Source organism: Triturus cristatus, chromosome 2_2 (assembly GCF_964204655.1).
Source record: "Triturus cristatus chromosome 2_2, aTriCri1.1, whole genome shotgun sequence".
NCBI classification, from domain to species: Eukaryota; Metazoa; Chordata; class Amphibia; order Caudata; family Salamandridae; genus Triturus; species Triturus cristatus.
The window spans coordinates 757,788,826-757,806,227 of record NC_140582.1 but is presented as its reverse complement, the minus strand read 5'-3'; the positions used below and the strand labels follow the sequence as shown (position 1 = coordinate 757,806,227).

General features: G+C 45.8%; 1 protein-coding gene across 8 annotated transcripts in view; it reads left to right on the top strand.

Moving 5' to 3' along the window:
• The window catches only part of ZDHHC2 (zDHHC palmitoyltransferase 2), a 555,886-nt gene that overhangs the window by 67,738 nt on the left and 470,746 nt on the right, over positions 1–17,402 (top strand). For all 8 annotated transcript variants that reach the window (XR_014978173.1, XM_085642023.1, XM_085642022.1 and 5 more), the window contains exon 2: positions 6,683–6,709. Coding sequence is in view for 7 of the 8 variants with exons in the window: in XM_085642023.1 (XP_085498149.1) it covers positions 6,683–6,709 (27 nt within the window). In the remaining variant the exon portion in view is untranslated. The remainder of the gene's footprint in view (positions 1–6,682; positions 6,710–17,402) is intronic.

The following is a 17,402-nucleotide window of genomic DNA, read 5'->3' as shown; positions in this document are numbered from 1 at the left end:
GAGTGAGTTGGTTGAGGGTGCTGGAATCTGAATCCGTCTATATACTGGTGAAGCAAAATATATTGACTCTAGGGAATATTTATTTACCTTTCTTGCCTATTTTACCTCACTGCAAACGTAGTTGTCTGGCAACATCCTGATACCTAATCAAAGAAAGCAGAATTCCACCTATTTTTCTAAAACACAGCCAGTCTGGCTTTCGCTTTTTGGTGGGCCATAAGGGAAAATCTTCTCTTCCTAATTGTCTCCAAGAATGAAATCTTTGACTTTACATTAGGCCCAGCTCTGTCATTCACCACTGATATTACCCAAATTAATGTATACATTTTTCAAGAAATATAGTAAGTAGCATCATGGCAGGTGAACACATATTTTTCTTATCACTCTGCCACTCTTTGTGAAAAAAGGGAGGAAACTGAGGAGGCCTACAGACCAGCTGTTGACATGAAAATGTGAAGTAGGAATCTATGCCAATCCAATGAATCTATATCAATTACAGACACCTAAACATATTTCTGTTCTCAGGGCCATTAATATTTTCATAAACTGTACCAGTGCTAAACAAGTTCTCACCCTTGTGAGGACTCCAGAGGAACCAGAGAATCAATGTAAGAAAGTACATTTTTTATTGGGGTGCATGGAAGGCCACCAAAATTAATAAACCCACTAACCTTTTAAGTCCTGTCACCCCTGGTCAGCGAGGCACTTCAAGGAAAAGCCTCTTGCAACTTGTTGAGTCACAGTAGTCACACAGGAGCTATTGCAATTGAACCTTGAAGTCCACTTCTTTGTCTTGGGTACAAGTAGAAGCATCTTCAGCCCTTCCCACAGGTCTCAAGCAACAGGTGCTGTCCTTCCTTAGTTCTTCCACAAGTCAAGAAGGTGTACTGAGTAGGGGGCCTGGTGTATGCATGGCATGAGCTAGTGGGTGGGGTGATTCCTGACTCCTCCCTGCCCAATGAGGTAAATGTTCCCAGGGGTAACCCTGTTCACTTTTGCAGCTGTTCCTGTATGCCATTCTACAAGCACTCCCACAGTTCATCCCTTCTGCAACCATCTCACAGTGCATCTTACTCCCAAAATCCAAGATGGAGAAGTACTTCTCACCTTGTACAGAATCTGTGAGCCCAACCACAGGGGTGGCTGTGGTACTAAGCAGTAAGCACGCACATTTCTGGTCAGGCTGGGAGAAATAACATTAGGGGTAGTTAATTACTACAAATATCTAGGTCTGTACATAGATAATTGTTCAAATTTTGAAAAACATAAACATTACCTGGAAACAAAAGGTAATGGCCGAATCTTCGCATTCTATGCCCTTTCAAAAAAGTTACATTTTCCATCCTTAAAGCAACTGTGAGCCGTAATAGGGGCTTAATTGATACCGACAGTTGTGTACGCAAGCATTGTTCTACACAGTACAGATGCAAAACTGTTGGACAAGCTACAAGTGTCACCTGACTTTTTACTTGTGACAGGGCAGGCCATTTTTACTTTAATTTGGCTCCTGAGCTCACATTAATCAGTCTTCCTGCCACATGAAGAAAACACCTCCCACACCTAGATCATTGTCCCTGCTCTGGGTGTCTGGGTGCAGTTTACACACCTCGTTATGGTCAAGCTCTTGCGGGATAACTGCTGGAGAGCTAATGTAAACTAGCCTTTAGGAGTTTCAAGCAGGGAAAATATAACTTTGAAAAACAATGTTTTCCAAATATTCATAAAAAATCTCACTTCACCATTGAAATGAATTTTAATAAACATTAAAAAAGTGGGTTAAATATTTCTTTAGCTGGTCCCAAACTTGAGATAGCAAAATGAATATCTTAATCTGTACAACACAAGACATCACAGTCATCTCCTAAGCTGATGACACCCAACTCATCATCTCCCCCCAAATGAACAAAACAACCACCACCAGAACCAACTTGTCCAACTTTAGGACCATGGACTGAATGCGAACCAACTGCCTGCAGCTCAACTTTGACAATATGGGAGTATTGGTCATCTGCAACAATACCTTACTATGGGGCTGCACCTGGTGGCCATTGGAACTATGACCAACACCCACACCCACAGACTATGCAAGAAATCTAGGGATCATCCTAGACGACAAGCTCAACGAGACGAGACAACGCAGTGTGCACCTCCTGTTACCACATCCTGTACATACTGCCTACCAGACATCTGTGGTCTGCCTCACTCTCACTCTCAGACAAACCCTGCTTCTGCAAAAGCAAAACTGGAGGTCACATATTCTCCTACATCATTCCCAAGACATTGAAAAATCACCCTCAACACATCAGAGCCTCCTCCTCACTTCTTGAGTTCCTAAAGGAGCTGAAGACCTGACTCTTCGTATAAGCACCAAGGGGACCACAAACTTACACACCTGCTCAAGCACCTGAATACCCTCACGGGTAATTAGTGCACTATACAAATCAATATAACATAATGTAACAAAGCCAGAGCCTTCCAGAGTGAAAATCTATTTTGAGCATAGTTCATTGCAGGGACATGGTAACATTAAATTGCTACTTGTCTCAGTTTTTAAAAATACCATGCACCCTATCGTTTGGGCTACAGGACCTACATAGTGGTGACTTATTTGTATTTAAAAGGAAGGGTTTTTACATGTGAAACAGGATATTTTGCCAGGTTGGGCTACTGGTTTAGAAGCAGAGGAATTGTTGGCAGCTGCTGGGGCTGTTTGCCTCACTGTTCTTGCTGACACTTGGGCTCGTAACGCTGGTGAAAGCAACAGCATGCCTGTCCTGAATACATTCTTCAATCTGTCAGACAGTTGAGACCCAGCTTCAAAGGAGAAGTATTCAAGCTGTGGGGCCTCAGAGTATTCAAACCCTTCAGCAGACCATGGTCCAGTCCAGAGATACTGGTATCCCATACCATCCCCCCAGGGAAGTACTCCATAGTTGAGATCCTATGTAAACTACAGGGTGCTCAATGCAATCATCAAGATTCACGCACACCTGAAACCTGGAACTAATGAGCTCATTGACAAGTAGGGGCTTAAATACCTTTAATTTGACTTAGGGTAATATCATATTGCCGTAACAGAGGGTTCCACGGACTGGGAAGCGATTTCTACTATAGAAGGACACTTATAGCTCACAGTGGTTCCCTTTTGTTTTGAAGACTGTCCCTGCCACCTTCCAAGGGTGGGCCAATCCAGCCCTATCTAGACTGGAACTTCAGTGTTGCCTACTTAGGTGACACTGCAGTGCTCCTCTCCAGTTGGGAAGCCCGTCTGGCCCACTTGAAGGGCGTGATTCAGTCCTGCAACAGGCAGGCTTGGAAATGACAGACAGGAAGTACCAGATAGGGCCAGGCTTGGTGGTGTACCTGGGCCACCAAGTTGGCAGGGACATATGCAGCCTCTCTAAACCAAGATCCAGACCATCATGGCCTGGGAGCCTACCAAGATCAGGACTCAGATGAGACCCTTAATTGACCTTACCGAGAATTAACACAGCTTTGTTTTGGTAAACAAGAGCATTAATGCACCTCTCACAGAGCTGACATCGAAGAAAGAGCCAAAAATATATCCTCAACTGAGTGGGGTCAGAAGACCTGCCACGCCCTAAAGGAAACACTGTGTACTGCACCAGTCCTCTAGGCACCCAACTTCAGCAAGGAGTTTGACATGCAGATCGATGCTTCAGATCATATTATGGGACAGTGTTTCTCCCCTACTAAATAATGAAGGACAGGATCAACCTTTTAATTCATAGACAGATGGCTACTTCTCAGGGAACTGCAGTGGAGTGCCATTGGGAAAGTGGCCTGTGCAGCGGTTGGGTCCTTGAAGAAACTGACACAGTATCTGTTTGGGTCTCATATCTGAGTTCAAACAAAACACAGACTGCTTAGGTAATTGATGTGGATGCAAGGGTAGAGCCCAAGACTGTTGAGGTGGTCCATCTCACTAGAGGGTATTGACTTTCCCGTGGAACACAGAGCTGAGGTTTACCACACCAATGCTGAAAGCCTTTCCAGGTTATTTTTCATTAGAGATGAAAACGTCAAAGGTAATGGTTGGTCATCACTGCTTTTTTCTGGAGGGGCCCATGTGAGGACTGACATAACTTTTTTGTGGTCCTAGCATTTTGTCTGTCTGGTTGTGGTGATTTTAGAGCTCTGTGAGCTTTACCACTGGTCAGCAGTACTAAAGTGCCTGTGCTTCCCCTCTAAAAGGTGCTGTGCAATTGAAACTCCCATTTTGGTATAATTAACTTACTCTGATTCCACTGTAGATGGTGCCTAAAATGCACCCATGGCATGGATGGTTAAATATTGTTGGCAGGTTGCAGTGTGTATTTACACCACCCAAATATATGACAAAAAATATGTGTTAGCTGTAATCTAAAGGCACTGCTCTAACATATGGCAAGGGAAAGTAACTTTGCCATGCCAGGAAACCATTTTTAGATATTAGGTCTGCCTTAAAGTGAACCCTATAGGCCCATATGATAGGGTGTTTAATATATAAAGAAATGGTACATACCATATTTAAAAAGTGTGCCCTCACAGTGACTGAAATCTAAATCTTTTTCATTGTGTTGTTTCAGCTACCTTTCTAATAGGACAGGCCCAGGTGTAATTAAAATATTACATTTCACCTGGTAAAATGTTAATGATATTGTTTAAAGTTACTTCATACTTAATTTTCAAAATCTGATCTATTGGTGAAATCAGATTTTTGATAAAGCAACTTTCTAAAAATGTACTTTAGGATACCTGAGCTACAACTGGCTTAAAACCACTTCTAAAACTCATCACACCTTTGAAGCTAGAATACACATCCATAGCTGGGAAAGTTAGCAACTTTGGATCAGAAGATAATTGCCAACCCCTTTGCCCAGGATGGATAGGGATGTGTTAACTACTGAACACATAGCAGGCAATAGCTATCGACAGGAACAGCTGGCAGAACAAAGGCAGCCTTAGCACTACCTCTTATGGCTTGGAGTTGTCAAGGAAGGCTTCTCCTATTTATTCCAAGGACCCCCATAGACTGCCAAACGACAGTCACAGTAGGGAGATAACTAGGTTGGACGCTGTCAGTTTGAAAGAAAGCTCATCAAAATAGGGGAGTGGTCAAGGAGGTAAAGATCATCCTGCCTGGTTTATTGAAGGGTTACAACATTTTGAAACAAGGGCTCCTCAGTAATTTTACAGTAAGGCAAAGAGGAAGTCCTGCAAAAGGACGAAAGAGGCTGTGAAAATGTTCTGCAATCACTGTCTAACGCATAGGATACATTTGGCATTTCAACCACCAGCTGCTCTGAACATTCCTAGACCTAGGAAGATTCCACTTGAAGAAGAAGGTACTCCTGGAAGAAAGAAGACTCCCAACTCCTAAATCCTCTAGAAAGAGGAAGACTCCGTGGAGCACTAAAGGACTCCTGACTCCTGCTGGTATGTAGGGAGTGGAACTGCTCTCCAAGAATCAAGTGGTTGACCTTATGTTTGCCTATTTCATGGACACAAAAACCATTAAAGAAAAATGGGGATTTTTTTTTTTAATGTTGCACGTGTGCAATAGGTATTGTTTGCATGGAACCGAATATACACTGTGTTGCTGGGATGTTCCAGGTCTCTCTGTCCTTCACTGCCTGACAACCATCAGTAGAATCGTATGAGTCTCACTTTCATTGGGTTTACCCAGTATCTCACATCCCTTTACAACAGCTAGTAAACCTCTTTAGATCGTGATATAATTGCACACTTTAGCCCCTCATTCCTAGGTGGTCATATTTCTCACCTTTCAACTTTCAAATACTATTTATTTGATCATTAGAAAAATAATCATAAAAAGCACAACTTATCCATGAAACATATAGAGCTAAAACAAATGTGTTGCAATGCATTTTTAAGAAAGATGCAAACACTATAGCACACCTGAGGTGAATAATGTATCTGAAGGTAGATCAGGGTGGGTTTACATCTCGTGCAACCTGAGCATTTAAAGATGGGAAATAAAAATCTCCTTGCAAATGGTCAGCAAAATGTAAAACAAAATACAAAAAGGATAACACTCTGGGGGGAAATGTTATCACATGGGTAGTCAACAATGGACATTGTGTCTGATTGGAATAAGACTAAGCAAAGGAGGCGCCTAACGGACCTCAGTCTAAATCTTTTCAAGAGTATCCTGTCCCACGTATTAGTCACCAGTTCCAGGTAGGGCTCCAGGCCAAGGGAGGTTTCACCAAAACGTTCTCCCATTTGGAGCACTACCTTGTTTCTCATCTAATATTCTATGGCTGGAGATCAGCATAGATAAGAACTACAAAATATTTCAGAATGCTGGAGATTATTTTATTGAGTATAGAAAACGTGTCAATTTGAGAAGTGAATGAGGAGTGGTAAATTCATATTGGGAAAAAGGCATCTTTCAAAGAATTTGGCTTGCCAGTAAACACTTAAGGTACATTTAGTTGAAAGGAACAAACCTAGTGTATCACTGAGGGTTGTTGGTTCTTCGTAGATACACTGATGACACTACTATATTCAGGTGCCAGAGCCACTTGGATCCCAAAATATAAATATAAAAAATGTTTTATGCGCCCAGAAAAGTATTTATGAAAAGTTAACACAAGAGATATTACACTGTCTCCTTACGTAATCAGTCATTATGTCCTTGTTCTCTTTTTTCCAGTTTCCATGGACCAAATTGGAGAAAAGGGTAAGTTATGACATGGTAACTTGAATTGTATTTAGAAAGAGCAGCATAATCATTTTGTTTCAAGATGTTAATAGATGCATTTTTCCAAACAAAAGGAAGTGGCTTTGTTTCTAGCTCAGTAAATGTCAAATTTCAGTGGAGCTATCAATTGTGAAGAAAAAAAGATAATAATGAAAAGTGAACACCCGGTTATGTTAAAAGTCTCTTGGCCAAAATAAAACATGATTCATGGAAAATAATAGAGTCTGCAGAGCCTGCTGTGCATCTTTCTATCAATAGGCATTCGGTTTGACACAAATGATATGCAAATAAGATGTGTTTTAAACTTCAGCGTTTATATTTCCCTTTTCTCCATCTCCCCTCTTCTCAGTAGAGATGCTTCTGGATCAAATGTGTTTTCCAGTTATTGTTAATTATATGTGTGTCTTGTGTGGTTTGTAATCTATTCTTAAATGTATGTGTGTATGCATGCACAATTTGTTTAGCACAAGCCTGGCCAAAATGCGGCGGAGCACTGTACAGGCTCAAAGGTAAAGGTAAGTTAGTGAGTTGGCGTTTCTGAGCTCTTAGGGCAACATGTACGACCATTCCATTTTGCAGGTCGCAAATTGCGTTTTTTTTCTGACTCTCAATATGCTACTTGCAAAATGGAATGTACTAATGTGTCTCAGAAATATTTAGAGATTCCCAATGGGTTAGCAAATGATTTGCCTCATCAATATTCATGAGGCAATTTGGAATGGGCCACAAATACAGGGACCCCTTCCCGTTTGCGACTGGCTTACCAACCATTTGAAACTGGTGGCAACTGTGATTGTTTTGGGACTGCATTCGCGGTCACAAAACAATTGTACCGCTCCCTGCGACTTGCTATTAGGAAGGGATGCCCTGTTAGACTTACAGTTGCCTTCTGTGGAATATAAGCCAAACCTTTTGACTGAAGTCCTTCATTCTCCTTCTTCCATTGTCGAGCCTCTGTTGCCTTTTAATGAGGCTATCTTAGAGCCTGTTATGGATGTTTGGCGCAAGCCACTTTCTTCACCTGCGGTTTCCAGAACTGTGGCGAGAAGATATAGAGTGGCTCCAGGGGATCCGCGCTTCCTTTCCTCGCACCCTTCTCCAGAGAGTCTTGTTGTGCAGGCATCCTGTTCAAAACAATCTTCAGGTGCTTTTGCACAGGCTCCAGCTGACAGGGACTCAAAGAAGATTGAGCAGTCAGCTAAAAAGGTCTTCTCTTCTGGAAGTATGGTGCTTAAATCAACAAATGCCACTTGCTTATTGGGCCGCTACGTTCATGCTTTGATGGACTCTGTGAAGCAGTTAGCTACGGCTCTTTTATGGAGGTTGTTGCAGACACTCAAGCTGCTGCTAGGCAAGTTATTCAATCGGGTCTAGATACGGCTGATTCCATGGCCAGAATTATGGGATCTTCTATAGCCGCTAGAAGGCAGGCTTGGCTTTCCTCTTCCGGTTTCTCTGTTCAGGCCACTCTGGTCGACTTACCATTTGATGGGGAAAAGGCGGATTCCGCCCTGCAAAGACTCAAGGATAGCAGAGCTACTGCGAAATCTTTAGGCTTGCAGACGCAGTCAAAAGGGTTTGGCTTCAGGAAGTATAGGGGATTTGGAAGGTCATCCTTTCGTTCGTTCCGTCAACCTCAGCAGCAGCAACAAAATCCTCTCTACAGATCCTATAGAGGAAGACAAAGTGGTCGGCGTGGTTCTGGCCGCAATCCATCCTCCTCCTCAGCCTCCTCTGCTCCCAATGAGGCTACAGGGAAGCAGCCCTAGATCCCCCATCCTGGATCATGTGAGGCCTGTTGGGGGTCGGGTGTCCCACTTTCTGCGAGGTTGGAAATCGGTCACGATGGACCCTTGGGTATTAAACCTTGTGGAGAATGGGTATGCCCTTCCCTTTCGGGAATTTCCTCCCCCTTACCCTCCTTGCCAAGGTTTTTGCTCAGAGGACCATCTGCTTCTTCTGCAGAAGGAGGTTCTTGCATTGCTACAAAAAGGTGCGATAGAGGTGGTTCCAGAGCAGGAAAGGGGTCAGGGATGCAACTCCCGGTATTTCCTGATTCCCAAAACGGACGGCAGATTGCGTCCGATCCTGGACCTCAGAGTCTTGAATTTTTACCTGAAGCAGGAGAAATTCAAGATGCTAACCCTTGCACAGGTTCTTCAGGCATTGCAGCAAGAAGACTGGATGGTGTCGATCAACTTGCAGGATGCGTATATCCACATCCCAATCCTGAAGTCGCACAGGAAGTATCTCCGTTTTACGGTTGGGTCGCAACACTACCAGTTTGCGGTTCTCCCGTTTGGTCTTACTACTGCACCTCGAGTCTTCACCAAGGTGATTGCGGTGGTGGCTGCCCATCTCAGGAGGTCGGGGATTCTGGTTTTCCCCTACTTGGACGACTGGCTTCTGAAAGCAGAGTTGCCAGGGATGGTGCAACATCATCTGCAGGTAACATCTCAGCTGTTATTCAACTTGGCTTTTTCAATCAATTTGCCCAAATCTCACCTGGTGCCCTCTCAGCGCAACCTGTTCATAGGGGGGGTACTGGACACTACTGTGTGTTGAGCATTTCCTCCTCCTCAAAGAATTCTCGACATTCAGGAGATGATCCCTTTATTCCACAATGGAGCGTTTGTTCCAGTTCTGAAGGTCCTTCGCCTGCTCGGTCTGTTAGCCTCCTGCATTCTGTTGGTCAACAATGCACGCTGGCACATGAGGGCGCTCCAGTGGTGTCGCCGCAGGCAGTGGTATCAGCACAACGGGGATCTCAGGGAGTCAGTCAGGATCTCCAGGGAAGCTGCAGCGGATCTGTCTTGCTGGAGCGTGGAGGGCAACCTGTCTCAAGGAAAGCCCTTTCATCTTCCTCCAATGGTGGCCACAGTGATAATGGATGCCTCCACCCTGGGGTGGGGTGTTCATCTGGGGGATCTGGAGATCAAGGGTCTTTGGTCTCCAGAGGAAAGATTGTCTCATATCAATCTTCTAGAATTGCGAGCGATACGTTTGGTGCTCAAGGCCTTCCTCCCTTCCCTTCGCGGTCAGTCAGTGCAAGTCCTGACGGACAACACTACCGCGATGTGGTATGTCAACAAGCAGAGAGGAGTAGGGTCGTACCGTCTCTGCAGAGAGGCTTTGCGACTCTGGTCCTCGGCTCGGGACCATCGGATTTGCTTGATGGTGAATCATCTGGCAAGGGTGCTGAATGTACGTGTGGACAGTCTCAGTCAACAGTTTTCCGCTGACCACGAGTGGAGGCTTCATCCAGAGGTAGTTCAGCACATCTTCCGGACGTGGGGGACTCTTTGGATGGACCTGTTTGCCACTCACGAGAACGCGCATTGCCCGTCATTCTGCAGTCTCCAGTTTACGATGCAGGGGGCGTTTGGGGATGCGTTTCAGTTGAGTTGGTGTTCACAACTCCTTTACGCGTTTCCTCCCATACCCATGATTCCTCGGGTTCTGAGGAAGATTCGCCAAGACCGGACCCTAGTTATATTGATCGCCCCGGATTGGCCAAGAAGGGTGTGGTACACAGATCTACTTCACCTTTCGACGCACCCTCCACTCCGTCTCCCTCTCAGGGCAGACCTCCTCTCGCAGTCGGAGGGACAGGTTCTACACCCCCACCTCCAGAGCCTGCACCTTCATGCCTGGAGATTGAATGGGGCAACCTGAGTTCCTTCTCTCTCCCGCCTGATGTGGTGGATGTTATTTTATCGGCCAGGCGACACTCCACCAAGTCCATTTACTCCTATAGATGGTCTAAGTTTGTAAAATGGTGTGGAGAGAGATCCATTGACCCTTTAAAAGCTCACCTTTCTGATGTGCTTCAGTTTGCTCTTTCCTTGGCTCAGCAGGGTTGTGCTGTGGCCACGGTTAAGGGTTATTTATCAGCCTTATCGGCTTTTCTGTGTCTTCCGGATCAGCCATCGTTATTTAAATGTCCTATTGTATTAAGATTTATCAAAGGTCTTACTAACAGGTTTCCACCTACTCCCTTTGTAATGCCACAGTGGGACCTTAATCTTGTTTTAACTTTTTTGATGGGGTCCCCTTTTGAGCCCCTTCATAGCTGTCCTTTGAGGCTGTTGTCCTTTAAAACGGTCTTTCTTGTAGCTATAACCTCGGCAAGGAGGGTGAGTGAGCTTCAAGCTCTCAGTTCGAAACCCCCGTTGTTATCCTTACATGCTGAAAGGATGGTCCTCAGGACCAGGGCTGCTTTCCTACCTAAGGTAGTTACTCCCTTTCATCTGGGGCAGTCCATTAATCTCCCTGTGTTTTATCCTCCCCCTCACCCTTCCAAGGAGGAGGAGAAACTTCACTGATTGGACCCTAAAAGAGCAGTGAGCTTTTATTTGGACAAAATAAAGGATTTTCGTTTGAATGATCAGCTCTTCGTGGGCTATATTGGACACTCTAAAGGCAAAGCTGTGCACAAGTGCACTCTGTCCAGGTGGATCATCCTAACCATCAAGATCTGCTACGCCCTTGCTGGTAAGGTTCCTCCTGAGGGTATTAGAGCTCATTCAACTAGAGCTAAGTCTTCTACCTCTGCTTTGGCCAGGGGTGTTCCAGTTGCAGACATTTGTAAGGCAGCGACTTGGGCCTCCCTCCATACTTTCGCAAAGCATTATTGCTTAGACTCTGAGATGAGGAGGGAGGGACATTTTGCGCGCTCTGTCTTGCATGACTTTTTGGTATAGGAAGGTGGACACCCTCCTCCGGGAGTGGGACTGCTGTGGGAATCTATTCACAAGGTGAGGAATCCACTGGCAGATGTATCCATCAGAAGAACAAGTTACTTACCTTCGGTATCGCTTTTTCTGGTGGATACAGTATCTGCCTGTGGATTCCTCACTGGCCCACCCGCCTCCCCGTTGTCCACCTTTGTAAACCTTAAAGGATGCTTTGTTTGACATGTTGTTTTACATTGTATCTTTCTATCTGGAACACTTATAGGAAATGCTTATGTTCTTTAGCTTTCCTTTTTGTATATGTACTATGTATATTTGTTCGAATGTTGTATACTATGTATACTTTGAATCTGTTGTCGGTCCATCTGTTCGCCTCGGAGGCCCAGAAAAAATGGGTGGAACTGACGTCATCACGCCGACGTGGCTGTCTTATGGCTCCGGTGACGTCATACGGAGTCGCGAGCGAAGCCATGGTATTATGACGTCCACGTCGGCGAGGAGAGCTGGGGAAAAAATTCCGTGGAATGCTGGCGTAGGGGATATTCACAAGGTGAGGAATCCACAGGCAGATCCTGTATCCACCAGAAAAAGTGTTACCGAAGGTAAGTAACTTGTTCATCCCAGCACCACATAGCAGTCTCCGGCTGCCAATATAATTAAGCCTGAACCTTCGAAGGCCAAAACAAAGCTACAGGCAGAGGTAGTCTATATGGAAGAAGAAGGGAACCCTCCTTACTTTCCCTTTGATGATGAGTTTAACAACACTGTGGATGCTTCAATAATCAAGCGGTCGCTTCGACCATCATATCTCTAGAGCTTAAATTCCTTCAGCTAGCCTGTTGTTATCCTGAACCCCTTATCTTGATGGAAACTCCATCAACTCTTCATAACCCCTCAAAACAGACAACGTTCCCTGACAAGACCCCCTCAAAGGTAGGGGCCCCACATAAACACATTCAAGGCATGGATATGGATGCCTTTGATTGCCTCAAGAGGGTGTTTTTGTCTCAATCTCTGACTTCCAATAACCCAGAGTCCCAATCCCTTTCCCCATTGGGTAGTACACTGGGACAAACTGCACCCCAGTCCACCACAATGCATACTTACCCCCTGAAGGCAGATGATTCCCATGTGGACGATTCTCACTAGGATTTGGACAGAGACCCAGCCCCTTCGAGCCGTGGTGTTCATCTCCGTGCACAGGGGCTAATCCCCTACATAAGTCTCAACCCTCCTATACCTTCAATAAGCTGGATCTGGATAACCTAATACATGCCCGCTCTTTGGAATGGTCTTTGTCAGACAAAGTAACAATGTACTTTGCAGGAAGGCTGAGGAAACACCTTAAAAAGTAAACCCAGGCTCGCCTTAGGGCAGAATGACCCACTCTTCGCTCAAAGGCAAGGTGGCCCTGAACCCAAAAATAGATGCCAGGATGGTTACTTTCTTAGGGAAATACATATGTGATCTCAAAAAAGGCATTGACTGCTGATGGCGCTCCTGCCAGGATAAGCTGTTAGGCATTACAGGGCCTCTCACAAAAATCCTTGATATGGCTGAAGAAGTCAAGCAATCTGGTTCCCTCATCTTCCCAATCATTTTTATCTGGATGGGCACAACGCACGATCCCCTTCCACGAACACCTACTGTGGCCTGTCTACTGAGCGCAGGAGATCTTTTCTAATCAAAGTGGATCCCAAGTTGGTAGACCTTGCGACTTAAGAAGCAGGTCCCATTGCCCAATGGAGTTTGTTCGGTGACCCTTTCGTGAATGAATTGGGCACCTTTGTCTCCACTTTTGCTTCATTGGAAAAAGCACAGGCATCAATGAAACACATCTTTACTCCAAAGATTTTCACAGGAGCCTTTAGTGATAGAGGGCGGTCAGCCAGCCACACACTAATGACAGCCCCCACCAGCAGCCAAGGCTCTCGAAGCAGTTAGTGGCAAGACCACTCCAGGTTCGGAGGTTTGATCCTTCAAGGAGACCTGATCCAGAGGAGGCAGATGGGGACCACAAGGACATTCACACAGAAATGGCTCTTGTAATTGTTCACATTCTTCAGGACCAAAAGTGGGAGGGCGTTCGGCTCAGTTTGCATACTGTTACGAACGGCTCACATCAGAGGCCTGGGTCCTCCAGACAGTAAAGGGTTTCCAGATAGAATTTATATGAGACTCCGATGCAAGAGCAACCCTTCTTGACCACTTGCATTTTCAGAATCAGATTTTCTTCTGATATCTCAGGAACCTAGGAAGTTCTGAACAAAAGGGCTAAATCCCTTACTACCCTACACCCAAAGAGTTTCATAAGCAACCTTTTCCTGGTTAAGAAAAGGAATGGAGGTCAACGGCTTGTTATCAAGCTGCAAGAATTCAATGAGTGGCTGGTCTGCCACCACTTCAAAATGAAAGTAATCCATCTCCTGCGAGATATCCTTCATCCTTCAGACCAGACTTGGACCTAAAGCATGTGTATCTCACAATCCCTATTTTCCCACTACATCGAAGATTCCTACAATTCATGTTGGCAGATCTGCCTCCCGCAGTTCGGTCTCTTCTCCATTCAGTGGTGCTTCACCAAGGTGCTGAGGCCAGTTATGGAACATCTGCAGGCTTAACGGATCCGTTTGATAGTCTGGACAACATCTTCCTTCTGGACCAATGGCCAAAGAGACTCCGAGAGCTCCTTCAGACAACTGTGCACCCATTGGAAAGCTTGGGGTTCACCATCAACGCTATAAAGTCGTTGTCAAAACAAGCTCAAAGAACAATATTTCTGGGATTTGCTATAGTCTCCTGTGAGGCCACCCTGAGTCTTCCGAGGAAGAACATGGTGAAGATCAGGCAACTGAAACAAATAGCTCGCCTGATTAGACTCCTTTCCTTGCCTATTCAGGCAACTTTCCAGGCCAACTCCATTACCAAGCCCTTCAATACATGAAGGTCCATCACCTTCACAGAGGTATGGCATATTCAGAAAAGGTTCCCTGACAGAAGAGGTAAAGGAAAAAATTAGATGGTGTCTCACAGATATGAAGGCGTGGAATGGGAGAGCAATGTTTGGTTCCAATCCAGACATGGTTATGGAATCGGACGGCAGCAGAGAACTTTGGGGAGCTCGTTGCAAAGAGTTCTACACAGGAGGGAAATGGTCCGCTCGAGAATGACAATTACACATGAACTGTCTCGAACTTCTAGCAGGTTCATTTGCTGTATGTTGCTGGACCAAAGTGTATCAATCATCTCGGCGGGACATAGTCAAAAGCAGTAGCCGAGTTGGTGAAAAAATTCTGTCACTTTTGTCTGGACAACAACCTCTCTGTGACTGCAAGGCATCTCCCTGGCAGGGCCAATGAGGGGCAGACTGGAGCTCCAGTCATCTCTAGTATTTGAGCCTGTGGAAACTGCATCTGTCAGACTTCAAAGCCATAGAAGGATGATGGAGCCCCTTCTCAGTAGTCCTGTGTGTGTCATGAGTGGATCATGAACTGGAGCAGTTCTTCACCTAGAGACCGGACCTGCTATTGGTGGTGATGAACGCTCTTCTCGACGATTCGAGTCTGGAGAATGGTTACACATTTCCCCCATTCCCAATTATCACAAGGCTATCAGACCAGGTATAGAAACAGGTCGCGGACTTAGTGGTGATAACATTAAATTTGAGGTCACAAGTCTGGTATCCAGTTCTGATAGAACTTTCTTGGGATCCTCAAATCCTTCTTCCCCTAGTTCTATACCTTCCTGGAACCCCAGAGGAATCCATATTACCTAAGGAGGACAACTGTCTTTTATGGCATGGAGGAATACAGGGAATCATGGAAGGTCCACAGGATTTTTCAAGAAGCTCAATGCCTCTTATCAAAGGCAAGGTCAGAAAGCACAATGAAGAGCTATTGGTCTACCTCGTCGAAGTGGCTGGGTTGGTGCCTCCAGTGGGACCTGGATCCCGTGGGGTCAAATGTTGTTCCAATCTTGAATTTCTTATTGGCTTTGGCGTCAAAGCACTTGGCTTACAGATCGGTGAACACTTCTCACTAGGCTAATTTGGCAGGCAACCCCCCGATTTAAGGTTATCCGGTTGGTGAGCATCCATTATTACAGAAATTGATGAGAGGTATCTGCTTTTCCCTTCACCTAGGACCATGGAATTCAGTGCTCTGGGATGTGAACGACATTCTTAACCTTTTCCTGTCATGGAAAAGCAATTCTCTGAAAGAACTTTCTGGTAAGTTGGCCATTTTGAAATCCCTCACCTCACGTAGAATGGTATATGATGCCCAGGCTGTGGCTATTACAGGTATGGTACTTTCCCCAGAAGGGGTTAACTTTCCGTCTGTCTAGACATACAAAGTGTAATTCCTGGTTGAGTTTTTACCCAGCATTTGATGACCGTCCCAAACGATGTGTGTTGAGATGCATTAACGCAAAAAAACAGCTGATGGACAGAATGCAGAACAATGTCATACATTCACCCCAGTACAGAGATCTGGGCCTAAATCCATCGTTTTTTTGCTCACCATGCCGTTCCAGTTTGAACCCAGCCATATGCAAATCAGTCTTGACCCTGTGCCTCATGGGAACAGTCCAGCCCGAACTGCCAAGCCAGGTCCTCCCTGGACAGGAAACAAGCATCCTAGGACCGGTTTCGGGGTTTCACCCCTCTTCAGCCAGGATAGCTTGATTCCAGTGGCATGGAGAGCAAGGGACCCACGTCTGGGCATACCCTTCCCACTCGGGGTGACAAATGCAAAAAAACAGCTGATGGACAGAATGCAGAACAATGTCATACATTCACCCCAGTACAGAGATCTGGGCCTAAATCCATCGTTTTTTTGCTCACCATGTCGTTCCAGTTTGAACCCAGCCATATGCAAATCAGTCTTGACCCTGTGCCTCATGGGAACAGTCCAGCCCGAACTGCCAAGCCAGGTCCTCCCTGGACAGGAAACAAGCATCCTAGGACCGGTTTCGGGGTTTCACCCCTCTTCAGCCAGGATAGCTTGATTCCAGTGGCATGGAGAGCAAGGGACCCACGTCTGGGCATACCCTTCCCACTCGGGGTGACAAATGCAAAAAAACAGCTGATGGACAGAATGCAGAACAATGTCATACATTCACCCCAGTACAGAGATCTGGGCCTAAATCCATCGTTTTTTTGCTCACCATGCCGTTCCAGTTTGAACCCAGCCATATGCAAATCAGTCTTGACCCTGTGCCTCATGGGAACAGTCCAGCCCGAACTGCCAAGCCAGGTCCTCCCTGGACAGGAAACAAGCATCCTAGGACCGGTTTCGGGGTTTCACCCCTCTTCAGCCAGGATAGCTTGATTCCAGTGGCATGGAGAGCAAGGGACCCACGTCTGGGCATACCCTTCCCACTCGGGGTGACAAATGCAAAAAAACAGCTGATGGACAGAATGCAGAACAATGTCATACATTCACCCCAGTACAGAGATCTGGGCCTAAATCCATCGTTTTTTTGCTCACCATGTCGTTCCAGTTTGAACCCAGCCATATGCAAATCAGTCTTGACCCTGTGCCTCATGGGAACAGTCCAGCCCGAACTGCCAAGCCAGGTCCTCCCTGGACAGGAAACAAGCATCCTAGGACCGGTTTCGGGGTTTCACCCCTCTTCAGCCAGGATAGCTTGATTCCAGTGGCATGGAGAGCAAGGGACCCACGTCTGGGCATACCCTTCCCACTCGGGGTGACAAATGCAAAAAAACAGCTGATGGACAGAATGCAGAACAATGTCATACATTCACCCCAGTACAGAGATCTGGGCCTAAATCCATCGTTTTTTTGCTCACCATGCCGTTCCAGTTTGAACCCAGCCATATGCAAATCAGTCTTGACCCTGTGCCTCATGGGAACAGTCCAGCCCGAACTGCCAAGCCAGGTCCTCCCTGGACAGGAAACAAGCATCCTAGGACCGGTTTCGGGGTTTCACCCCTCTTCAGCCAGGATAGCTTGATT